Source organism: Notamacropus eugenii, chromosome 3, assembly GCF_028372415.1.
Source record: "Notamacropus eugenii isolate mMacEug1 chromosome 3, mMacEug1.pri_v2, whole genome shotgun sequence".
Lineage (NCBI taxonomy): Eukaryota > Metazoa > Chordata > Mammalia > Diprotodontia > Macropodidae > Notamacropus > Notamacropus eugenii.
Window position 1 is genome coordinate 304,155,613 of NC_092874.1, and position 24,150 is coordinate 304,179,762.

Genomic DNA, 24,150 nt, shown 5'->3' on the forward strand with positions numbered 1-24,150 from the left:
ACAGAAAAAATCCTTGTATGAAGGGCATCTGTTCTGTGAAGGCTGGATTTAGTCAAAGGGTTGTACTTGAGGACCTAGAGGGCCACATTTGGCCTTGAGGCTACAGGTTCCCCACCTCTGGGTTAGAGCTTTGAATGCCAAAATGAGGGAGCCTTATTTGGCAGGCAGTGGAGGAAGTCACGTAAAATTTGAATAGGAGTGACGTGGACCTTGAGTGATAGTGAGAGTCCCCCTCATCTGAGGTTGAAGGAACTTGCCTCCTGGGCCCTGTGACAGCAGATGTAGGGTAGTCCCTTAGGAGGTGATGATCCAGTCCAGAAAAGAGCCACCAAGGGTCCAGATGGGATCTGTGGCTCTGGGACTGGAGGGGAAGGGTCAGAAAGGAAGGTTTAAAGCTGCCTTAGCATGAGGGCATGGCCTCCAGACCCCTGGGCCACTCTGCTCATGGGTTCTAGATAGGGAAGTGATATGTGCTGTGGACAAGCAGATCTAGAATCCGTGTCCAGCTTAGAGCCCAGGCCCCAAATGGGAGCCAGCTATGGCCAGGGGCATTCTGAGCTGCAACACTGAGGGGCTAGACCAGAGCCAGTATGCTTCTGGGATGGGAGGAGAGAATCTAGAGACAGGGTGCTGCAGAGAAGGTTCTAGAACCAGGGTACTCTGGAGTGTGTGTGTCTAGAACCATGGCCCTGTGGGGTATGTGTGTCTAGAGCCAGGGTGCTGTGGGGGGACGATATCTAGAGCCAGGGTAGGGGGTGTGTGTGTGTAGAGCCATGGTCCTGTGGGGGGAGGGTGTGTAAAGCCAGGGTGCTGGGGGTCTGTGTCCAGAACTATGGTCCTGTAGGGTGGGTGTCTAAAGTCAGGATCTGGGGTGTCCAGAGCCAGGGTCCAGAAATGGGATGCTATGTGGGCAAAGGGGTCCAGCAAGGACAGATACATCTCCTGCCCTACGGTGATGGTAGGGACTAGATCTGGGGTCTTGGAGCCTCCCACCCACCACATTACCTCCTCGGCCTTTCTCCAGGTTTTCCGGGTTCCTGTTCAGGACTGTCTAAGTTACTCCACTTGTGAGCAATGCCAAAAGTCTCGGGACCCCTACTGTGGCTGGTGTGTCCTTGAAGGACGGTGAGTATGGGGCCAAGCTGCGGGCAGGGTGGGGTTGGGCACACCTGTGGGGCAGGTAGCCACAGGGACCAGATGTGGGCATGAGAGAAGGAAGGGTCCTGAGGAAGGCCCCAGTGAGTGAGATGCCAGTTTGTCCTTTAGGGGCTGTGGTCTCTCCCAGAGGTAAATGTAGTTCTCTCCTCATCATGGTCTGGACTTGCCCTTGCCCTTCTTAGTATGGAGGCTAGGTCCATCCTAGGGAAGTACTGGGCCTGAGGGGAGACATAGCCTTGTTTTCAGGGATCCCGTTTTAAGGAGAGGGGACGTAGTTTGGTCCTGCCCTGTAGCCCCTAACACTCAGCTTCCTTACCAGCTGCACCAGGAAGGTCGACTGCCTGAGGGCAGAGGAAGAGAATCACTGGCTCTGGAGTCGAGGGAACACCTGTGTAGCTGTCATCAGTGCCCACCCCCAGAACATGAGCCGCCGGGCTCAGGGTGAGGTATGAGGACCCGGGATGAGAGGGCCCAGGAAGAGAGTTAGGGAAGGGTAGGGAATGAACCAGAGTCAGGAAGTAGAGTAGGTGGTGGAAAGTGGCCAGGAGCAATCAGGGTGGGCTTCTTGGATATGGGGGCACCCACACAGTGTGAGACAAAGGCTTACTGGGGAGAGCTTCATTCCTGGCCTGTCTCCTGTTCACTTGCTTTTCAAACACCAGAGAATGGTTCAGACTGGTATTGGCATGGAGAGAGATGTGTGTATGTATCTGTATCTGTGTGTGTCCCTGTGTGCGCTTGTGTTCCCTGGGTTCCCTCATCTCCTCACCATCCTCACCTCCCTCTCCATCTGGGGGTGTCTTTCATGTGTCTCCAGGTGCGTTTGACGGTCAGCCCACTCCCAGCACTGACAATGAATGATGACCTTCAGTGTAGCTTTGGAGACTCACCAGCACACCCTGCCCATGTGGAAGGAGAGACCATCATCTGTAACTCCCCCAACACCATCCCCCCCACACCTGCAGGCCAAGGTCAGGGGCCTATCTCTTCCCCAAAGAGTGAGGTTTCCTAGGACAGCTTCATTAAACTGAGAGATGGCATGGAGGGATGGGTGGAGTGATGGGGAGTGTCCGAAAGAGCTGCAGTGATTGAATGACAGTGAGAAAGAAGAAAGGATGGGAAGAGAGGATGAGGGGGAAAAAGGGAGAGCCATAGAGGAGGAGGGAGATGGAACCACCTCTCCCAGGGGGATGTGTCCCAGGGTCACCTGGAGGTTCTTCCCAGGAAGACTGAAATTAGGCCATTCCTAAGGTAGCCAGACCGCTGGGCCACACCTGTGCCCTGAATTCTTTGGAGCCCTTGGTGGGGAGGATGGTGTGGGAGAGGCCAGGGTTGCTGAAGGGTGGAGTGTCAGTCTAGGACAGGGACCTGAGAGGTATGCCAGGCCTGGGCACCTGGCAGGACCTCATCCCACCTAAGTAAGGAGCCGCAGCCCCTGAGGCTCTGAGGGAACGTCAGCAAGGACCCTTGGGGCCGACATGTGAGGCCTCTGGGCTTTGAGCTGCTTACCTGAGACAGGATCTGATAAGTGCCTTTGTGGCAACAGGTGAAATGAGCCAGAAAACTAGGAGAGCCCAGGAGGGAGTGGGGGCAGGGGGCAGGCCCCACCTTGTGTGAGTTGGCCAGGCCTGGGCAGCTGGAGGCCATCAAGAGTCTCTGAGACAACAGGGCGGGGGAGCCCGAAAGTCTTGTGTTTGAATTCTGTCCCTGGCCCTTGGCTATCAGTTCATACTTCTGAATGTTGCTTCATCTGTAAAATGGGTATAAGAATACTCACACCATAGAACCTACAGGGTTAACTTCTGATGAAAACATCAACCAGTCCCTCCTCAAACTCTTACTATGTAGCCGGCTCTGCTGGGGATTCAAAGACAAAACAAATACAGTCCCTGCCCTCAAGGAGCTCCCATTATGCCTTGAAATGCATGCATGTTTGTGTGTGTGTGTGTACACATACAGGACAGGGTATGTGGAACCTAAGACCTCTCCTAAGCCCCTGCTTGACTCAGGCCAGAGCCAATTCAAGTTCCACGGTTGACAGTTGCCACCCCACCCCTGCCTGGCCTGAGAATGAGGCACTAACTCCCACCTGAAGTTTACAAGTTTCAGGAGGCCAGCAGTACAAGGATTGCTTTCATTTCACAGAAAGTCTCATAGCAAATGTAGGATTTAAAGCAAGAACAATACCTGGGAGATCTCATTGTCCAGTTGATAGAGGAGGGAATTAAAGTTGGGAGAGTGGAAAGCATATGACCAAGGTCACCCAGCCAATTCAAGTCACCTAGAGCACTTGGATGCAGAGGGCTCCTGAGAAGAACGTCAGGGAAGGGATGGAATGTCTTCTGGAAAGCTCACTTGACCTGAAGTCAGGAGAGAGCGAGGTTCAAGTCACGGCTTGCTTCCTTTTCCAAACTGTGTGACCTTGAGCCTCAGTTTCCCTAGCTATGAAATTGACCAAAGGATCCAGCACTGTCTGCCCCCCACTATCATTGGGAGAAAGGCCTTGGTTTAAGGTAACCTCCCTGCCCAATAGGACAGCTGGGGCTCCCACAGGTTATTCACCCACTCACTTCTAGAACCTGGCAGACTCACTGGGAGCTTTAAGGTTGCTTATTCCAGGAGGCTGGAATAAGCTTCCAGAGAGAGGAGAGTCATCATTTCCAGGGTTGCTATCAGCTACCTGACCCCATCCACCACCTCCAGTTTTGTCTTAGCCTCACCCCCATCCCTTTGTCTTGGCCTCCCCCGCCCCATACCTGGAATGCCCTCCACCCTCTCCTCTGGTTCTCTTCAAAGCTCAGCCCCTGTCTGGTCTTTGGAAACTCTTTCCAGGGCACCCAGCAGGTAGTACTAAGCCTCCTCCCCACCCCCATCTTTTGTAGTTAATGATCTGTGAAAGTGTGAATTCCTCCACTTAGAGAAACTCCCTGAGGACAGGGCTTGTTATGGGCTTGGACCTTCTTAGTCTCTATCCAGGCCTAGAGCCTGGACCCTGCCAGCTGCCTGATAAATACTGGTTGGTTGTTTGAGCAGAAGGTGGTCTTAGAGCCAATCTAGCATAGCTCCCTTCATTATACAAATGAGGAAACAGGACCAACAGTGGGTGTGCAGGTGCATAGGGGGCATGCTGCTCACCACCAAGCCTTTCTTCCCTCCTCCTCTGCAGACCATGTGGAGGTCCGGATTGCACTCACCTTCCGGCAGACTCCTGTGTTCTTGACTTCTCACATGTATCCGTTCTATGACTGCAAGGAGGCCATGAGTCTGGCAGAAAATGTGCCGTAAGTGTCCAGAGCACCATGCCAGCAAGCCCCGACTCTGAGCCTGCCAGCTGGCCTGAGGCTGCCCAGGGCAGCTCCCATGGCTAGCTCCCTCACCTTCCTGCCCCTCACCCTCCAGGTGCATCTCTTGTGCCAGTAATCGCTGGAACTGCCAGTGGGACCTAAAGTACCATGAATGCCGAGAATCTTCTGCCAACCCTGAGGAGGGTATCATCAAGTCCCACATGGTAAGGGCAGGGCCAGGCCAGATGGGTGGGGTGGGGTGTGACTGTAGGTGAGGAGAATCTCTGGAACTGGTAGCTGGTACTCAAGCCCACAGCCTGCCACAGACACTCTGGGCCACTACCTCTCCATCTATGGGAAGGAAATCATGCCTCACAGCCTTGTGGCCTAGCACAGACATAAGAAACACAGGAGGTCCTGTACACAAAAGGAAGTGTACAAGCATAGGGCATACCCTTGACCAAGGGCAGACAGGGAGTGATTCTTACTTTATGGGGAACAGGGGCTGGGCCCTGCCTAAGGAGAAAGGTCCAAAGTGAAGAAACCATGAAAATCTACCCTCAGCTCTCTGCTGGTCTACATAACTATCTCTGTGTGACTTTGAAGTCCCTCTCTATCTCAGCAGCCATGAGGCAGGTGTGGGCACCTCTTGGAAAAGTAAAAACCATTGAAAATCTGAACAGAGCCCTTTGCTTGAACCTGCAGAATCCGTAGTCTTCCCCTCCCTGGACTTCAGTTTGGCCCAGAAGCCCTTAGATGTCCCTCCCAGGTCCCAGCCTATGATCCTGATTCCCAAATCCCCCCAAAGTGAATTTGTGTCCTTTCCCTGGGGAGGGCAGTAGGAGGTGCCCCAGAGGCCTGTGGGACTTGCAGCAGGTAAGCCTTGCTTCCTCACTGGGGCTACTGTCTCTCTTGACAGGAAGAAAACTGTCCCCAGTTCCTGAAACCCAATCCAGAAGTCATCCCCATGAACCATGAAACGACTGTAAACTTTGAGGGGAAGAACCTAGATCCAGGGAAGGTGAGTGCAGCAACCTCAATGGGCCCCTCCTGGCTGCCCCCCAATTTTCACACGCACTCATGCGTACACATACACACACATACACACAGTTCTGTCATAGTGTCCCTGCCAACACTCCAAGACTGAGACTCAGAGACCACCCTGCCTGGACTCCAAAGGATGAGTAGAAGATGCTTCCAATTCCCAGGAGATTTATCAAGGGCGAGCCTCAAGCGGTCTTCTGTCAGAGACCCAGTGCTAGCCCCTGCCCTTAAAAGCTGCCATTCTGCCAGAAGAGACAGGACATGGATAGGTCCTACTACTGCAAGCTAGGTTGCCCTAAGTGGGCCAGAGTTTCCTGTAGGAGGTGTCTGAACTTAAAGGACAGTTACCTCCTCTCACACTCATCTCCACTGCTTCGGTGGCATCTCCTGTAAGCTCTCACACCTGTGGGGCAGCCCCTCCACAGACCTCAGTCTCCCTTTTGGAAGCTCCCCTGGGAGCCCCACAGTCTTGTGTGCACCCAGGCTGCCATAGTCTGGGCCTTGGATTAGACCCCATCTGAGGGGGTGGGGCCACCAGGAGCTCCTTACCCCCTTCTCCCTCACCAGGGGCCTGGGCCTTAGCTCTGGTCCCTCCCTTAAACTCCCCAGATATCCTCCCTACACGTGGGCAGTGAGAAGCTGAAATTTGAAAAGCAAGTGAGCACCGGGGAGTCGGGCACCTTCTCCTTTACAACCCCCAAGGTATGGTCAGGTCAGGCTGGCCAGCGATAGGTGGGGAATTCTGGTCTGAGGGATAATGGATAAGCCCTGAAACACATGGCATGGGGCTCAGTGGGACCACGCTTAGTAGATGGGGAGGTAGGTGACCTTGGACTCTGTGGAAGAAATGCCAGGAGATGAGACAGCCAGTCTGGAGGGCAGAGGGAGAGAGTGGGTGTCCGTTCATTAGGAGAAACTGGGAAAGACCCCAGGGAGCCAGGGCTGGGGGCAGGAAGGGGTTAAGAGCCCAATGAAAGAGGGAAGAGGAGGGGATGACTCAGGCTCTGCAGGGAAGGTGTAGCAAGTAGGGAACAAATATGATAAAATGTAGCTATTTATCCCCTCTTTGTAGCATTTAAGGATACAATGTATCCCTCTGGCCAGCGTTTCTTCTCCCTATCCATGGGAACAGAGTGCCCATCAATTCCTTATGTGTTGGTTGCTTTGGAGGTGTTCTGCAGCCTCTGGTCTAGGCCAGTCCACTGGATAACAGTGTATCTGTGTGCCTGCTGTGCCCCTGGGGCTGTGTCCTACCATGGGCCTCCCTTGGAGCAGGAACCCTGGAGCACATGGTCACTAGGGCTCCTGACTGTTGTCTCACTTCTCAGCTATCCTATGATGGGAATGAGACGCTGCTTCTGAACTTGTACATCAAGTCTTTTGGGAAGAACATTGACAGCAAACTGGAGGGTGAGGCCTTCATGGACCAGGAACTGAGGGTCCAGGATGGGCAGGGCCAGAGAGGAGGGGGATGGAGGCCCAGGATTGGAAGGAGGGGACTAGGGGGGCCATGGATGAAGGGAAGGGAGCAGGTCAGGATAAAGGTGCTTCAACCAGGGGTCTTCCTTCCCTTCCAAACGCTTTTCCTTCCACAGTGACCCTATACAACTGCTCCTTTGGCCGCAGCGACTGCAGCCTCTGCCTGGCTGCCAATCCCAACTACCACTGTAAATGGTGTGGGGGCCAGAATCAGTGTGTGTATGAGACCCTGTGCAGCAACATCACCACCGAGTGCCCACCCCCTGTCATCACCAAGGTGAAACACCTGGGCTGCTGCCTCCAACTCTCCACATACTCCTGGGGAGCTGGGGGATATGGACTGTGGCCTTGGATTTGCTACATACCTGCTTCCTAAGTGTGCCTTTTTGACCTGGGTGTACACACACATGTGCACACATACACACATCTCAATGTGGTTGTTCTCAGGCACTCTGACCCTACAGCTCCCCTATTTGTGTGATCCCTGAGGGAAGAGGTGTCCATGGTTGGCATGGGCTGTCGTTTTGGCCATCAGGCCTCATTGCATGGGCTGCATCCAGGTCTCCTCACTATTGTAGGCCTGCTTGGGTGGGGGTGAGGGGGGCGCAGGCAGGAAGGAAGATGCCTCAAGTGGGCCCTGATAGGCTCCTGGAGCTGGAGCCTCTGTCTCAGCCCCACCCCCTCCAGCCCTCCCTAGTTTCTAAGAGTTAGGGGGTGGTAGGGGAACCAGAGGATTGTAGATTCTCGTGTGTGTGTGTGTGTGTGTGTGTGTGTGTGTGTGTGTGTGTGTGTGTGTGTGTGTGTGTGTTGGCATGTGCAAGCACACATGGGCACACAGGTGATAGAGGCCTTGGAGGGAAAAGGAAGCAGGTGAGGGTGCTAGAATCCTCAGTCCACTCACCTAGGCCTCCCCTCTGCCTTGGCACCTGAGGCCTCACCACTGCTCACAGTTCTGGATGTTTGTCTTCAGATTGAACCTGAGACAGGCCCCCTGGGTGGTGGCATTCGGGTCACCATCCTGGGATCTAACCTGGGTATCCGAGCTGATGATGTCAAGAGGATCACAGTGGCTGGCAAGCACTGCGATTTTCAGAGGGCCCAGTATTCTGTGTCTACCAGGTAATAGGATTGTGCTGAACCCCCTCCAGCCCTGCTGTGGGCCTCAGCCCAAAACAGGAAGCCTACAGGGTCCACGAAGGCTTTCCTGCTTGTTTCTTGGGTGGGAGGAGAGGGGCAGAGGGGATGCACAACACCGCTGGGCCAGGCTGCAACACCTCGTAGGTGCTACCTCCTCAGGGAAGCCTCCCTGGATCTCTTCCCTGTCCCTCTCTCTCTTTGTACTTACTCCTCTGTACCTGGACCCTGAATTCCTTCTGAGCAGGCAGTTTGTTTTGTCTTTGTATCCCTAGTACCTAGCACAGACAGTGCCTTGGCATGGGGAAGTTCCAGTATGGAAACTCCTTGTACCCCTATATACATCTGTGATTTCTAATCTTGTGTGCTGTTTGGGGTACAGAGAGGTTAGGCCATTCACCTGAGCCTGCACAGCCAGCATGTCAGAGGCAGAACTCCCAGGCCCACATTCTATCCATTCTGCCAAGCCACTTCTACATCCATAATGTGGGCTGAACTGAGCCAAGGTGCCTGTGTAGACCCCAGGAGGGTGGGGGATTGGGCCTGAGGGAAGAGACCTGCCTTTCCCTTGTGGAACTGTTAAGCCAGTGATCCAAAGGGAATATGGCAAGGGGAGAAGGCATGGGGTCTGTGACCCTGCTCCCCTGGCCCCCAGGATTGTGTGCACAGTTGATCCTTCTGAGGAAGCCATCACAGGAGGGATTGAGGTGGACATCAACGGGAAGCTGGGCCAGTCGCCTCCCCATGTCCAGTTCACCTACCAGGTGAGTGAGGGGTTGGTTCTGCAGCCAAGGGGCTGCCTGGGCTTAACTGGGATTCATGGGGAGGATGACACATTGTAACAGAAAGTGTCTTCAATGAAATCCCAACCCTGGAGACACATGATGGGGCACAGATGTGCAACATCTGTTTCAATGGGAGCGGCAGCTCAGGGAGCCAGTCTGGCGACTTGGAAAGCCTCAGTGCCCAGCCTCTGGCCTGGGTCTGAGCACATGCCCAGGATTTGGGACACTGCAGGAAGGAGAGAAAGTCGTCTGTCTTTTGTCTTCTGTGGCTCCCTATTACCTTCTGAGTCATATTCAGCTTTCTTAATATGAATTCAAGGCCTTCCACAGCTTGGTGCCCCCTCTGCCTTTCTAGCCCCATCTCATTCTGGTCCCCTCCATGCTCTCTGCTCCAGTGAAATTGGACATCTTATACTCTCCTTCGGTGGTTTTGCTCACACTGTCCCCTGTGTTGGGAATGCCCTTCCCTCTTCTCCTCATATGATGAACTACTACCCATCCTTTAGAACTGAGTCCCAAGGCTGAACCCTGAGCTGGGAACCTCTGCACTGCCCTCCCATGCCCCTGCAATCTGGGTGCCCCTTTCTAATGCCTTTATCATGTACTGTTGCTTTCTGCTGAGTTCTCTGCTGGCGTCTCTTCCCCACTTAGGCTGTGAGCTCCCTGAGGGCAGGCACAATGTCTTTTTAAAACTCTGTATCTCCTCCAGCTCTCAGCACCAGCAAGCACTTAATAAATGTGGGTTGAATTGTCTCTTGTCACTGTCTCTGTGTCTCTGTGTTGTGTCTCTGTGTATGTGTCTTTTTGTCTGTGTGAGTGTCCATCACCAAGTACAGAGAGCACATAACACCTTACACTCAACCACTGAGTCATTCACAAACCTCCTAAGAGACTCCACTGAGCAGTGACCACCCCCCTTCCATGGTGTCCTGCTCTGAGGGAGCTATAGGTCATCAGGACTCAGGCCAATGTGCTCAGGGACAAGGATACTGACTTGGGCCTTGGGCCTGTCTCCTCCCCAGCAACCAGTGCCCATGGAGGTGAGCCCTACCCAGGGGCCCCAGGCTGGTGGGACCACCCTGGTCATCAGCGGCTCCTTCCTAGACACCGGTTCCCCTGAGGATGTCCGGGTGATCCTGAGAAGCCCCAAGAATGGCGTGCCCTGCGAGGTGTATGTATGAGCACCCTCAGACCCCCAAGCTAGGCAGTGCCCTCCCCCAGGCAGAGGGTGAGGAGGCTACTCAGCTGGCCCAGTGACTCCCCTGTCCTTTTCCCTGCAGCATCGAATTTGGGCCCCGTATCCGATGTGTCACAGGGCCCTGTGAGACCCTGGGAGAGGTCTCCATTGAGGTCTTCTACGGCAGCTCTTTGACGGCAGGAAACCGAGTCACCTTCACTTACCGTGAGAACCCTGTGCTAAAGGCTTTTGAGCCCCTGAGGAGCTTTGTCAGGTAAAAAAGGCCCTCCTCCTGCTGTGGAGTTACACAGACACACTTGGAACAGCTGTGTGTGTGCCTGCCCCCCAAATGCAGTTGTCCCAGAGTGAAGCTGTCCAGACTTGTCAACATCCCCCCTGAACCCTAACCCTACCCTACCAGGGATGGATAGGAGGCCTGAGGCAGGAGGGAAGGGTCCCCAGGAAGCCAATGATTTCTCTGCTATTGCTGATGAAAAGCAGAAGGAATGCTGTGGGGCAGGTTTGGGCACCTTCTGGGAAAACCCCAGACCTGACACAGGCCTCTCCCTGCCCCTTCTCTCCCACTCTGGCTCAGCTTTGTGGCTTTCCAAGGGCTGCTAACACTCACTAGGGCCGCCCTCTCTGACGTACTCAGCATGTAATATTGCTTACTGCTGGGTGGTCCCCAGGCTCAGTTTTCTGCCCCCCCATGTGTTGGGGTGAGTGGGTGGAAGTCTCCAAGCCACTTGGCCTGTGGGCAGATAGATGTCTGAGACCAAGAGTGAAGGCCAGGTCAAGGTGATTCCCATCTGTGCTCAGAGACTTGAGGCTGAGGCCTTCCCTGTCTTGGATAGCTGGGGTCTGAAGCATGGCATGACAGCAGTGAGGGCCAAGGTGGCTCCTGGTTACCAGCTTGCTGGACAGCCTTCCCTCTGGCCCATTGGACTCCCAGGCTGCTCTATATCCACCAAAACCCTAGAGGGAGAGAAAGAATCAGGGAGTGAGGGTAGGAGCCACTATGTGCTAGGAGGCAGCTGTTAACCCTTTGCCCTTGGTTTTCCCAGTGGAGGCCGGAACATCAACATCACAGGCCAGGGATTTGACCTGATCCAGAACTTCTCCATGGTCGTAATTGCAGAGCCCCTCCGATCCTGGAGCAAGAGGAGGAAGAGACAGGCTCAGACCCCTCTCCAGGCCACCACGGTCAGTCCCCAGCCCTGAGGCCATACCCACCCCTCCTACCCCAAACTGAGCCAGAGGAGGCAGGTCACCACCAGCAGGCCTGAGTCCCAAGGAGCATCTGATGGGATCTGAGAGATGGCTCAGGGTTCAAGTTATGTTTATGACCCTATCAAGGGTATATGTCACATGAGAGAGATTGGCACATGCCTATTTGTCAGTCATGTGCTTCAAGGGACTTCTGCTTCCAATTGAGTTAAGACTCATTGCCTTGGGCTGGCCAGGGATGTCCATCCCAGCTCAAAGGGACTCTGTCTGCAGCCCATTAACCATTGGGAAATGATCTTGGGGGTGGGGTGGGGGCGGAGGTGGGGGAAGGGGGTCAGTGCAGCAGGAATGAAACCAGGGCCTGCTTTGGACCTGAGAGGGAGCCTGTGTCTTGGAGAAGAGGGTTCGCTTGACAGACTCAGTTTGTACCCAACTTTGAGGATGCTTGACCAGCCTGTGGTGGGCCCTAGGAAGGTGCTGGGGCCCTTGGGCTGAGGAAGGAGGGGCTGCCATCCCTTGAAACACCATTCACTTTGGTCCACAGGTGGTAGGGACCACGTATACCCGCTACAGTGACACCAAAGTCATCTTCTCATCTCCCCAAGTCCCTGATGAGCCCGAGGCTTACAACATCACCACACTGCTCCAGATGGATGGCCACCGGGTCCTGCTGAAGACAGAGGCGGGGGCATTTGAATACGTTCCAGACCCCACCTTCGAAAACTTCACTGATGGCGTTAAAAAGCAGGTCAACAAGCTCATCCATGCCAGGGTGAGGAGGAGATTGGGGCCACCATGATTGCTAGGATTCTGACTTTAAAAACTGTGAAGTCCAGGATGAGGGGGAGGTTGGGTTGGGCCGGAGTGGCCAAGGAAGGCCTGGGGGCCATGATGGGGCAGGATGGGGCAGTCATGCTAGGGTACTGAAGTCATGAATCAGGCTGGAGTGGCCAAGGAAGACCTCAGGTGTCAGCTTCATGTTCTCTAGATTTGGTTGGACCAAGGCACTCTCCCAGGCCATTCAAGTCCCCATGTTTTCAGATTTCTGGTATCCTTCCATGTCCCATGCCCACTGGGGTTGGATACAGCAGTCAACTTCCCCTGCAGAGCAGGGCCTTCAGGGATTGAAGGGCAAAGAGCTAAGCCCGCCTTGACCTTCTATCCACCTTGTCCTGCCTCTCTCACCCCTCCCCCCCAGGGTACCAATTTGAATAAGGCCATGACCATCCATGAGGCAGAGGCATTCGTGGGTGCTGAGCGATGTTTCATGAAGACGCTGACTGAGACAGACCTGTACTGTGAACCCCCAGAGATACAGCCACCCCCTAAGCGGCGACAGAAGCGGGACACCACCCACAACCTGCCTGAGTTCATTGTAAGTCATGGAGGGCACCCAGAGGCTCCCAGCTGTCTACAGAATGAGCTCCTGAGGTGGGGGCAGGCGAAGAATGAGGGCCATGTGGTCTGGGGGCACCACCGGTTTAGCTCCCCTCCTTCACATGCACTCTCAGGGATGGGAAAGCACACAGGACAGGGGCCCCAGGTCCCTTCTACGCATCCCTTCTTGCTTCAGATCCCAGGCAGGGGGCATTGGAAACAACTCATGCTGCTGACTTCATTCTTCAAGCTTTGAAGTCAAATGGAGGCACTTCAGAAATGCCCATTCTCAGGCTGATGCCCCTCAGTTGACCTGGTCTCACTTGGCCTGGCCTCACTTGGCTGAGCCTCACCTGGCCTGGTCTGGGATGTTCAAGTGGTATGGAGGCCATCTGACAGATGGGAGCAGATGAATCTGTAGGTCATCCCTCCTCCTGAAGAGTCCTCAGAGGGCAGGCTAAGACCAGCCTTGCTTAAACTCTGAACAAAGGGATTTCTGAGCCCAAGAATCATGGGGGTAGACATCCAGGCAAGGGGGCAGGAGGAAGTTCAAGGGGATAAACGTTGGGGTTCCTGTTAGTGTGCTGGTTACGGGTCATTCTCCCCTGGTCATTAAGACAGACCCCTGTGCAGCAACACAAGCTAGTCTCAGGCTACTTGTCTTTATAAGAAGTACCCAGGCTTTCAGGACAGTCTTTAGGTGCACTCAGGGGGCCTGATTAGGGCAGTAGGGCACCTAGCACCCTTTGGACTCACAGTTTGTACCCACGTGTAGCTGCTGGGTGCATGCTTTGTGACATTTGCCATATACATTGACTGTGGGACCCTGTGCTCTGAAGTGCAGAAACAAAGTGATAGGGCCTGGGTGACTGGTCTCAGGAGCTTAGGGCCTGTGCTGCCCCCTTATGGCTGAAAGGGGTCCTGAGCCCTCAGACTAAGGAGGGGGACATACTGTTGCCAGGAAGGCTTGGGGTACAGACCAGTGCAGCTACCCAAAGAGAGAGCACCGGCCACCAGGGTATGGAAGGGTTTGTGATCTGTGTCAGGACCCACACTGACCCAATCACATAATCACATCTCATGAATGCAGGATTATATGTGTACATAACCAGCCTCACCTGCTGTGGATGGTGGCATGTATGTGTTAGGGCATCCCCCACATCATGCCCACACATGGATGGCCTATGTCCTAAGCAGGCCTGTCCTTTGTGGTCTAGGTGAAGTTTGGTGCCCGGGAGTGGGTCCTAGGCCGTGTGGAGTATGACACGCGGATGAGTGACATGCCCCTCAGCATCATCTTGCCCCTGGTGATCATCCCCATGGTGGCCATCATCGCCTTCTCCATCTACTGTTACTGGTGAAGCTCACCCCTCCCCCTCAACCCCACATGTTTCCACCCTCCCCTATTCCCAGGCTGCCTTGGGGCTGACCCCAGTTCCGCCTATTTGCCCTTGAGCCCAGTTCCTGAGCATAGTCAGGCTTAGACCTCGATCCCTACCCCCAAACCATCCCTTCCTTCCTCTCCCTCGGGCTCCTGGGCACCCCCTAGCTCCCCGTCATCCACTTTCAGGGCAGTGGGTGGCATTGAGATAGCTGATCCCAAACTGCAAATAATCCCAGAGACCTTTGCCTTCCACCACCCCTGAAGGCTTGGGCCTGGGGTACAGGGGTGGGGAGCACTGGTAGTGAACCAGCCCCCAAAGTTGCCACAGCCTCATCAGGGGATGGGACTTAGCCACTTAGTATCTCCCAATGCCAGCCTCACCCACTTCTAGGCCATGGGGCCCCCTTCCCCTCAGCCTCCCTTCATGCTGTCAGGCTGGAGCCACTAAGTGGCTGGGTCTTGGATTTCTCCCCAAAGGCGCAAGAGTCAACAGGCCGAACGTGAGTATGAGAAGATTAAATCTCAGCTGGAAGGCCTGGAGGAAAGTGTCCGAGACCGCTGCAAGAAGGAGTTCACAGGTTTGGGGGGGTGGCAGCAAAGATCTCCTGACTGCTAGTTCTTGGGGAAAAAGGGTATTGTAAGGTCAGCTCTAGGCAGCTGGGTAGCACTAGCTATGTGACCTGGCAAGTCACTTCACCCTGTTTGCCTCAGTTTCCTCTTCTGTAAAATAAGCTGGAGAAGGCAATGGCCAACCACTCCAGAATCTCTGCCAAGAAAACTCCAGATGGGGTCATAGAGAGCTGGACACAACTGAGGTGGTGACTTTTAGGGCAGAGACAGAATAAATACATACTGAGAAGTTGTCCTCACACACCCAACAGTGACAACTCAGGCCCTTCCTGCCCCTTTCCCTAAAGCTGCCCGTCCCCCTCCCCCTACCTTTCCGTCTCCCCTGCTGGACCCCTAGCAGAAGTGATGCCAGATGTAGATACTCCCCAGGGAGAAGGAGGTGTTTCTAGGGCAGGACAGGTTCTCTCCACCGCTGAGGGGCCTTCAGCTGGTATTTCCCAATGATGCCCTGAGTGCCCAGAAGCCTGCTGGCACCTTTGTGGCAGACAGGAGAGAAGACTTAGACTCAGCCTGAGAAAGATGAGACTTCATCTAGAGGGAGCCTTGGGTGTCAGGGGAGGGGCACTGTGTCACTGGAGCAGGGCAGAGGAGGCAGGATCGAGAATGCCAGGCTGAGGGGGCTGAATGGGCAGGGAGCCCCCAGGGAGCCAGTCAGGGAGCCTGACTGTGATGACTCCCCCAGACCTAATGATTGAGATGGAAGACCAGACCAATGATGTGCATGAGGCTGGGATCCCTGTGCTCGATTACAAGACCTACACAGATCGAGTCTTCTTCCTGCCCTCCAAGGATGGTGACAAGGACGTCATGATCACAGGAAAGCTGGACATCCCGGAGTCTCGCAGGCAGACAGTGGAGCAGGCGCTCAACCAGTTCTCCAATCTGCTGAACAGCAAATCCTTCCTCATCAATGTGAGCGACTAGGGGGTCGAGGAGGGGCCACCTCAGACCCCACCCTCAGGGGGATCCCAGTCTGGAGGGGCAGGGGAGGGGCCATCTCAGGTCTAGCCCTCAGTCTGCGTATGTGCCCACCCCACTAAGCACAGAGTCCCCTCACTCCAGTCAAATCCTCTAACCCCATCCCTTCCTAGGACTTGAAGCCAGGTAGTAACAGGACTTGAGTGAGACTCACTGCCTCTTCTGTCCATGGGACATTTCCCAGCTCTGGGCACCAGGGCAGGCATGCAAAGTCTGCCCCATAAGCAGGTATAAGCACTCTGAAAGGTGAGGTCATGGGAGTCTCTGACCCTTTTCTGTCTACCCCCCAGTTCATCCACACACTGGAGAACCAGCGGGAATTCTCAGCCCGGGCCAAGGTCTACTTTGCATCCCTGTTGACGGTGGCTCTGCATGGGAAGCTGGAGTACTACACAGACATCATGCGGACGCTCTTCTTGGAGCTCATGGAGCAGTACGTGGACTCCAAGAACCCTAAGCTGATGCTGAGGAGGTAATGGGGGCCCCCTCGGCTGTGGGAGAGAGGGAATCCATGGATATTGTCATGGCACATGTGCTGTGGTGAGCAAGTTCTCATGTGTGTGAATGAGCTATGTGTGACCTGGTGAGACTGTGTGACAGGCCTGATGAGGAAGACTGTCATTGTGCATCTGTCTGAGCTACACACAGTGGGGCTGCAGCCCATGCACCTTTCATCCTGCATGAGCAGGTGCCCAACACTGTGACTGTTCATTGTAAGATCAGACTGGGTTGTGTCTCTAAGAGTTCAAGAGCCTGTGATAATGTATGGCTGATACTCCAAGGGACTGTCAGTAAGTCAGTCAGCATTTCCTAAACACCTACTGTGCATCAGGCTGACTAGGAGAAACTTCTGAGAACCTGGAAGCCAGAAAATGCCCTTGATTCTCCCCTCCCCATTCTGGCCCAGCCTCATCCTACCTCTTTCTAGTTGCATGTCCCTGGATAAGTCCCCTCTCTGGGCTTGTTTCCTTACTGGAAAATGAGGCCTAGATGGTCCCAGAGGGCCTTTCCAGCTTAAGATCCAGGATCCTGTGAATGATTCAGGTGCTTAGGTCTGCCTGACCTCTCAGAGCACCCTCCCCTATGACCTCTGCCCCCTGGTTAGTGTCAGACTCTGAGAGCCGGCTGTCTACATTCCCAAGCCAGAGAATGTGCATCTGTAAGGAGAAGGTATTTCAGTGATCTTTATTGGATGGAAATGACTCTGTGTGAGTTTGTGTGAGAGTGTGTGTGTCTGTTGTGTGTCTGTGTGTATGAGTGTTTGTGTGTATGTGTCAGTTTATGTATCTGTGTGCATGTCTGTGTGTTTGTGTCTGTGTGTCTGCATGTATCTATGTGTATGTGTCTGTGTGTGAGAGACTATGTGTGACACTGTGTATCTCTGTGTCTGTGAGTGTTTGTGTGTATCTGTGTTGCATGTGTTGCATGTGTGTGTGTGAGACCCTGTGATAGAGAGACTTTACTAAGGTCAGGTGCCCTTTAGGAGTGGGCTAGATTCCCAGCTTCGATGCTCACCAAGTCACTTAACTTACCACTCTGTAAGATCCAAGGGGGCTAGATTCTCTCTGAGGTCTAGAAAAGTTCCACTCATGAGTGGGCAGCTGACACACCCTGAGGTCTGCCTGACACATCTTGGAGGTGTTTGGTTCAGGGAGGAAGCCAAGTCAGGCTGAGAAACGGCACTCCAGCCGCTCCTGTCCCACATTGGCCAAGCCTGAGCAGCCTCCCCACCTGTCGGTGCCCACTGCTCGGGGCTAGGTTCTGAGCACCACTGGCCACCTTGTGTTTCCAGGTCAGAGACTGTGGTGGAAAGAATGCTGTCCAACTGGATGTCCATCTGTCTCTACCAGTATCTCAAGGTGAGATTGACTGGGTTTCCTCCATTTTGGGAGAGCACCCTGGCAAAGTCTGGGGGAGGCAGGAGCTCCGTAGGGTGCTGACCTTCAGGGGTTCTTTGGTACCTCCTAGTCCCCCAGGCCTCACCATGGTAGGGCCCCCATCTGTGGCCAGCCTCTGCCCTTGGTCCCCAAACCCACCCTCACCGCCTGGAGCTTCTACTCCTCCTGGGGCTCACCAGGGGCCAGGTTGGACCCCGCAGAGGCACAAGCTTCTGGGGACAGGAGACTTTGTAGCCTAGCCCCCTCCATACCCTCCACCCCTGAGCACCCAGGCTGACCCAGCATTTTCTTCCAGGATACTGCTGGTGAGCCACTTTACAAGCTCTTCAAAGCCATCAAGCACCAAGTGGAGAAAGGCCCTGTGGATGCCGTGCAGAGGAAGGCCAAATACACCTTGAACGACACAGGGCTTCTGGGGGATGATGTGGAGTACATCCCGCTGGTGAGCCCCAGGTCCCAACCCCCACCCTGCACCTCTCCCTTCCCCCTCCTCCTGTTGCTGACTCCCCAGGGCTTGGACCCTGGGAAGCCACTTTGTTTTTTGGGCCTAAAGTTCTAAGATGAGAGAGTGGAGTAGATGTCCTCCCAACTCCATATGTCTAAGTGGGAGTGGCACATGACAGGTACGTGTGTGTGTGTGTGTGTGTGTGTGTGTATGTGTGTGAATGACTGTGTGTGGGACCCAGGTGGGCTCAGCCATGCCTGTTTAGCCATGGCTGATGTTCTCCAAGTGTGCTGAATTCACTGTTTTGACTCCATCCATCATCCTGGGCTCTTGGCAACTGCTCCCCCGGCTCCGTACTCTGGCTACCTTCTCGGCCCTGAAGGATGAGGAATGGAGAGGGAGGCTCCAGGCACCATTGTTCCACTAACCTGCTGGTGTCTTTCTGAACTGCTCCTTTGCAAGGCCTGTTATGTCACTGAGGCCTTGGGCCTCGTAAAATGTGACCCTTTCAGTTATTCCTAATGAGAGCCATGCCTGGCACAGTAGCCTTAGTGAGCCCATCTGTGGACATGGTGGGAGAGCCAAGATGTGTGCCTTTTTTCCTTTCTGAGACTGGGGCCCTCACTAATGGAGAATTGGGGATTATACTGGCTAAGGATGAGACCAGATAATCCAGTCAGCATTTCTGCCAGAGGGGTTCAGTGGGAGGGGTAGAGATAGCCCCCTGGAGGGTGAGGAGGACCTGAGAGGAGATGCTACCCCGCCACCTCCTGGGAAAAGAAAGGACCCTGATGGAGCTCCCAGTCTGAGAGGAAACCTATCCCTGCCCTCAGAGAGTAGGGAGAGGGAAAGGACAGGGCCTGGGAACTGACCATTGGAGAGGCATGCTGGAAAGGATGGCAGACCCTGAGGGCCTTGTCCAACCAATACAACCCTTCTTCCCACAGACTGTGAATGTTATTGTTCAGGAGGAAGGTGTAGATGCTATCCCTGTCAAAGTCCTCAACTGTGACACCATCACCCAAGTCAAGGAGAAGATCATTGATCAAGTGTACCGTACACTACCCTGCTCGAGGTGGCCCAAGGCTGAGAGTGTCGTCCTGGGTATGTGTGCATGTACACACACACACACACACACACACACACACACACACACACACACACAGAGGCTGGGCATGGGCTGGAGAGGCGGGCTCAAAACCAAAGCATCCCAGGCAGAGACCTGGCACTGGGTAAAGGGGAAGGCATTTTTGTGACTGATCTGGAAAGGCATTTTGGAGCCAGATGGAGAAGCAGCCCCTGAGTAGGAAAAGAAGCAGAGAAAGCTATGCCCCAGAAACTGAGGGAGGAGAGACTGTCCTGGAGGAGGGGAGGAAGGGCAGACAGGTCAGCAGTGCCAGGCAAGGAGGGGAAGGAGGGCTCCAAAGACCTTGGATGAGGAAGGAGGAGATCACTGGTGACCTTGGAGAGAGAACGTTCAGCCGAGTGATGAGCTCAGGAACCACAAGTGCAGGAGGGAGCACAGTGAGAGAAATGAGGGCAGGGAGGGAAGAAACTGGCCAGGCTGGGCAACAGGGAGTTGAGGCTCTAGTACAGTCAGGGGCAAGTTTTCTTAAAGATGGACATGATTAGAGGCAGCAGGGAAAGAGGAAGAGAGAGAGGGAGAACAGACGGAGAAGAGAGAGAGAGAGCAGAGGCAGAGAACAGAGGCAAGAGAAGGAGAGGGAGAACAGAGGCAAGAGAGAGAGGGAGAACAGAGGCAAGAGAGAGAGAGGGAGAACAGAGGCAAGAGAGAGAGAGGGAGAACAGAGGTGGAGAAGAGAGGATGACATTCGGAGGACAAGTTGCTGACCTATGAGGGCTCTGAAGGCCCAGTGTGGGTGGCTGGAGGAGAGAAGGTCTGAAACATTGACTGAGGGGAGTGGGACAGAGAGTCAATAGGAAGGCATAAAAGGATCATCTTATGTGTCCAGAGGCCAGGTGAGATTGGTTAGATGAGACCTTCCTGGGTGCTTTGGTCATGTGACTTCTCTAGCCCATGGGGAGGAAGAGGGTGAGAGCTGTCCAGGACTGTATAGGGTGAGCAGGGCTGGGATGGGAGAGGGGAGAGAGGTCCACCTGAATCTCAGTGGGTTGAGATGGGGAGGGAGAGGCCAGTGTGAACAGAGCAGAGCTGATGGGCACAGAGGCCAGAGGGGTGGAGGGGAGTCCTGGGCTCCCAACAGAGCAGACATGGAGGTGATGCAGGGAGAAGATGTAAGTGGGAGGCAAGGAGCCTGGTGAACTGGGCGGTTGGCCACCTACTTGTCTGGGAGGTCATAAAGGTGATTCCTGCTCAGGCACAGGATAGACAAGACATCTCTGGGGCCCCTTTCACCCCAGAAGATCGCTAAGGTGAAGGATTCCTTGTCAGACTTGGCATTTATAAAAGGGGTCACCTGAACCCTGTGGCCACATATGTCATACCACATGTGTGAGTTGAGCTGTCACCCCACAGAATGGCGTCCTGGATCCACGGCCCAGATCCTGTCTGACTTGGATCTTACCTCACAGCGCGATGGCCGCTGGAAACGGATCAACACACTCATGCATTACAATGTAAGTGTGACTCCCCTCTCCCAGCCATGCCTCACCTCCCCCCCATCCCCTGGACCCCTCACCATCTCATCCATGTGCTCCCCATTCACTGGGCCCCTCACCATTTCAGCCATGCCCAATGGTCTGGCTCCTTGACTGGGCCAAGGAGGCCACCAGTCCCTCCCGCAGTCCTGGGAAGGCTTCACAGGAGGGGACTGTGGTCCCAGAAGCCCCAGAGCTACATGACAGTCATGTCCTGCCAGGTCCGGGATGGGGCCACCCTTATCCTCTCCAAGATGGGAATCTCCCAGCAGCCTGAGGACAGCCAGCAGGACCTGCCCGGAGAGCGTGAGTTCCCTCTTCTCCCTCCCCTGCCTCTCTCCTCCTTGGGACTCTGCATCTGTGCCACTTACTTTCCTCTCTGTGCCTTAGTTCCCTCCAGAGCTCTTGAGGTTAGAAGAGTTAGAAGCTCAGACTGCTGGATGGAGCCATAGTCCACAGGGGCTTCCTGAGGGGCTTCCTTGTTTCTGATCTCCTTTTCTCACCCAGTGATGCCCCCAATGGCTCTTGGCCTCCCCCTCCCAGGGCTTCACACCCCTCTCAACCCATCCTCTTCCCTCACTGCAGGCCATGCCCTTCTGGAGGAGGAGAATAGAGTGTGGCACCTGGTGAGGCCAGCCGAAGAGGTGGAGGAGGGAAAATCCAAGAGGGGAAGCATGAAGGAGAAGGAGAGGACCAAGGCTATCACTGAGATCTACCTGACCCGCCTGCTGTCCGTGAAGGTGGGCTTGCCCCACCCAGGCCCTCGGAGCCCTGCCCCACTCTCAGATCCGTGCTTTCTCTACCACTGACCTCTGACTCCCACTTTCCTCCATCCCCACAGGGCACATTGCAGCAGTTTGTGGATAACTTCTTCCACAGTGTCCTGACCCCCAGCCCCACTGTCCCGCCTGCTGTCAAATATTTCTTTGACTTCCTGGACGAGCAGGCAGAGAAACATGAGATCAAGGATGAAGACACAATTCACATCTGGAAAACCAACAGGTAACAACCATGAGGGAAGGGGCATTATCCACAGCTGAAAAGCCAGGACAGCCTGGCAAGGGATTCTGCCCATTTTCCTGCTTTGGTTGCTCTGAGGGGGGCCCTGAATTCTGCTGTCCTTTCCCCACCAGCTCACACACCCTTAAATGTACCCCTGTCACCATGCTATTTGACCTGCCCCAGTTTACCCTCTGTATTCTCTCCTATCTGCCTCTCTGCTGCCTCTTCCCTCAGTTTACCGCTCCGATTCTGGGTAAACATCCTGAAGAATCCTCATTTCATCTTTGACGTCCATGTCCCAGAAGTCGTTGACTCGTCCTTGTCCGTCATCGCTCAGACTTTCATGGACGCCTGCACTCGGACAGAACACAAGTTGAGCAGAGTGAGTGAGCCTCTTGGGCCTTGGCGTCCACCCCAGACCCCAAACACTGGTGTTTCCCCAACCCCAGCTTTCTTGTCCTCCATTGGAGCTGAGAGCTATTAGGCCACCAGCCTTGGAGGGAAGGGGCTGTTACTTTGCATCCATCCAAGATGGGCAGGGGAGCTTCTCCCCATTCTTTGCTCTCCCTGAGGCAGATCTTTGTTATGTGATTGGAAGGTCATGCACAGCCCCTCAGACACCCATTTTGGGGACAGGGGGGCCACATTCAGAGCCCCAAAATCAGCTTATAGGGACCTAAGATCAGAAGCGACCTGAGAGGCTATTGAGTCCAGCTCTCCCATTTTGCAGATGAGGAAACTGAGGCACAGAGCAGTGGCTTGCCCAGAGTCACACAGCTAGTAAATATCTAAGAAAGAATTTGAACTCGTTTTTTTTTTGTTTTGTTTTTGTTTTTTCAATTCAAGTCTTAAAGGCCAGTGTTCTATCCACACCACTTAACTGTTGTTTGGGAGTGCAGATGATGGGGACAGGCCTAATTATGGGCTTGGAGGCCCCCATTGTGCATGCGTGTCTGTGTGTGTGTGTGTGTGTGTGTGTGTGTGTGTGTGTGTGCATGTGTGAGTAGGGGGGGAACTTTGGTCTTATGTTCATTACTATCTTGCTTTTATATCACCTTCAATTCCCAGAAATCCCTTTCTTCCTCCCTACCAAGCAACCCATCCCTTGTGACAAAGATTTTAAAAAAAGAAATAAAAAAAGCCATTTGGTCATTCAGTAGAACTTGTCATCAGAAGACCTGGGACACTGGCATCTTCTTGGTGGCATCCCTGCCTCAGTTTAACCCTGTGACCTTCTTACCACATCCCCCAAATGGGAAAGGCTAAGAATCAGAGAAGGCAAATGGTCACATAGCAGCATAGGGACAGAACCCACACTGGAGCTGTGCTGCTCTGCCAGGAGCCCATATTCCCCCTGGAATTTGGTTATTGGGCTCTCAGGACTTCTGGGGAGGTGCCAGAAGCCAGCTCCCAGTGCCCCAATTGGGTGAGTCCCCTCCTCCATCTCCCCACCTCTCCCTGCTTATCCCCCCCTTTTCTCATCCCCCACCCATCTCTGTCCTGCTCATTCCCCTATCCCCCACCCATCTCTCCCCTGCTCACCCCTTTCCCTGCCTGCCCAGGACAACCTTCACCTTCTCCCCAGGCAATCCCCTGCCTCTATGAGCTTGGGGTCTAAGATGTGGGTTTGAATCTCTTTCCCTCTCCAGGTCTCACTTCCTTCATTTGTCAGATGAGTATAAGCTAGTGACTTCCTCCTTCCAAGGGTGCTGTCAGGAAGGCTCCCTGAGAGTCCCTTGGGTACTAAGGGTCACTGGCATGCCTCTTCTTCTTTAGGACTCTCCCAGTAACAAACTGCTCTATGCCAAAGAGATTTCCACATACAAGAAGATGGTGGAGGAGTGAGTATGGCCCCTATCCTGTCTCACCACTTCTCTGTCTCCAGCCTTGGAGCCTGGGACAGAGAGCAATGTCCTCTTCCCAGAACCCTCTCCACTTGGGCCAGTTCAGCCTGGTCCCCCCATGCATGCTCCTTTCAGGGGTCTGGCTACAATGGGCTCTGTCCCACAGCTGCCTCTGACAAGGGCTTCCTTTAGCCTCAGCCTGCACAGGGAGGTGGGTGGCTGGAGGGCCCAGGTTTGGTGGGAAGGGCTGGACACCTCAGGCCTTCTGCAGACCTCCCCCCTACTCATCCATCCATTTGTCTGTCTGTCCCTCCAGTTACTACCGAGGGATCCGACAGATGGTACAAGTGAGCGACCAGGACATGAACACCCACTTAGCTGAGATTTCCCGGGTAAGGCGGGCGGAGCAAGGGGGCAGCCTTTTCTTTCTCTTTCCCCACCACCCATCTCAATGAATGGAGCCTCTTCTCCAGCCAGACTCCCCCCCTCTCTCCAATGAGTCACCTGTCATAGCTGGCAGGGGGAAGGGGGGCTGCTTCATTGTGGGGCTGGGCCTGGGCCAGTGCTCAATGGGCTAGGAATGCAAAGTTATGCTAATGAGGCATGGGGGGTATGGAAATGAGGAGAGGGGAGGGAAAACAGAAAATGGGTTAGGGGTTCTGGGCTGGCACAGCAGCTGTGTGGG

At 54.4% G+C, this 24,150-nt stretch overlaps 1 protein-coding gene across 8 annotated transcripts in view; it reads left to right on the top strand.

The window, feature by feature from the left end:
- The window catches only part of PLXNB2 (plexin B2), a 93,221-nt gene that overhangs the window by 66,724 nt on the left and 2,347 nt on the right, over nucleotides 1-24,150 (top strand). For all 8 annotated transcript variants that reach the window (XM_072596432.1, XM_072596439.1, XM_072596433.1 and 5 more), the window contains 30 exons: nucleotides 1,025-1,125; nucleotides 1,478-1,604; nucleotides 1,976-2,129; nucleotides 4,325-4,439; nucleotides 4,558-4,666; nucleotides 5,362-5,463; nucleotides 6,096-6,188; nucleotides 6,815-6,896; nucleotides 7,082-7,242; nucleotides 7,936-8,084; nucleotides 8,755-8,863; nucleotides 9,907-10,055; nucleotides 10,165-10,335; nucleotides 11,126-11,264; nucleotides 11,833-12,060; nucleotides 12,487-12,663; nucleotides 13,883-14,022; nucleotides 14,527-14,627; nucleotides 15,362-15,591; nucleotides 15,948-16,129; nucleotides 17,450-17,516; nucleotides 17,851-17,997; nucleotides 18,948-19,104; nucleotides 20,498-20,598; nucleotides 20,841-20,925; nucleotides 21,205-21,359; nucleotides 21,461-21,621; nucleotides 21,856-22,003; nucleotides 23,398-23,462; nucleotides 23,782-23,857. In XM_072596432.1, the coding sequence (XP_072452533.1) occupies nucleotides 1,025-1,125; nucleotides 1,478-1,604; nucleotides 1,976-2,129; nucleotides 4,325-4,439; nucleotides 4,558-4,666; nucleotides 5,362-5,463; nucleotides 6,096-6,188; nucleotides 6,815-6,896; nucleotides 7,082-7,242; nucleotides 7,936-8,084; nucleotides 8,755-8,863; nucleotides 9,907-10,055; nucleotides 10,165-10,335; nucleotides 11,126-11,264; nucleotides 11,833-12,060; nucleotides 12,487-12,663; nucleotides 13,883-14,022; nucleotides 14,527-14,627; nucleotides 15,362-15,591; nucleotides 15,948-16,129; nucleotides 17,450-17,516; nucleotides 17,851-17,997; nucleotides 18,948-19,104; nucleotides 20,498-20,598; nucleotides 20,841-20,925; nucleotides 21,205-21,359; nucleotides 21,461-21,621; nucleotides 21,856-22,003; nucleotides 23,398-23,462; nucleotides 23,782-23,857 (3,981 nt within the window). The remainder of the gene's footprint in view (nucleotides 1-1,024; nucleotides 1,126-1,477; nucleotides 1,605-1,975; nucleotides 2,130-4,324; nucleotides 4,440-4,557; nucleotides 4,667-5,361; nucleotides 5,464-6,095; nucleotides 6,189-6,814; nucleotides 6,897-7,081; nucleotides 7,243-7,935; nucleotides 8,085-8,754; nucleotides 8,864-9,906; nucleotides 10,056-10,164; nucleotides 10,336-11,125; nucleotides 11,265-11,832; nucleotides 12,061-12,486; nucleotides 12,664-13,882; nucleotides 14,023-14,526; nucleotides 14,628-15,361; nucleotides 15,592-15,947; nucleotides 16,130-17,449; nucleotides 17,517-17,850; nucleotides 17,998-18,947; nucleotides 19,105-20,497; nucleotides 20,599-20,840; nucleotides 20,926-21,204; nucleotides 21,360-21,460; nucleotides 21,622-21,855; nucleotides 22,004-23,397; nucleotides 23,463-23,781; nucleotides 23,858-24,150) is intronic.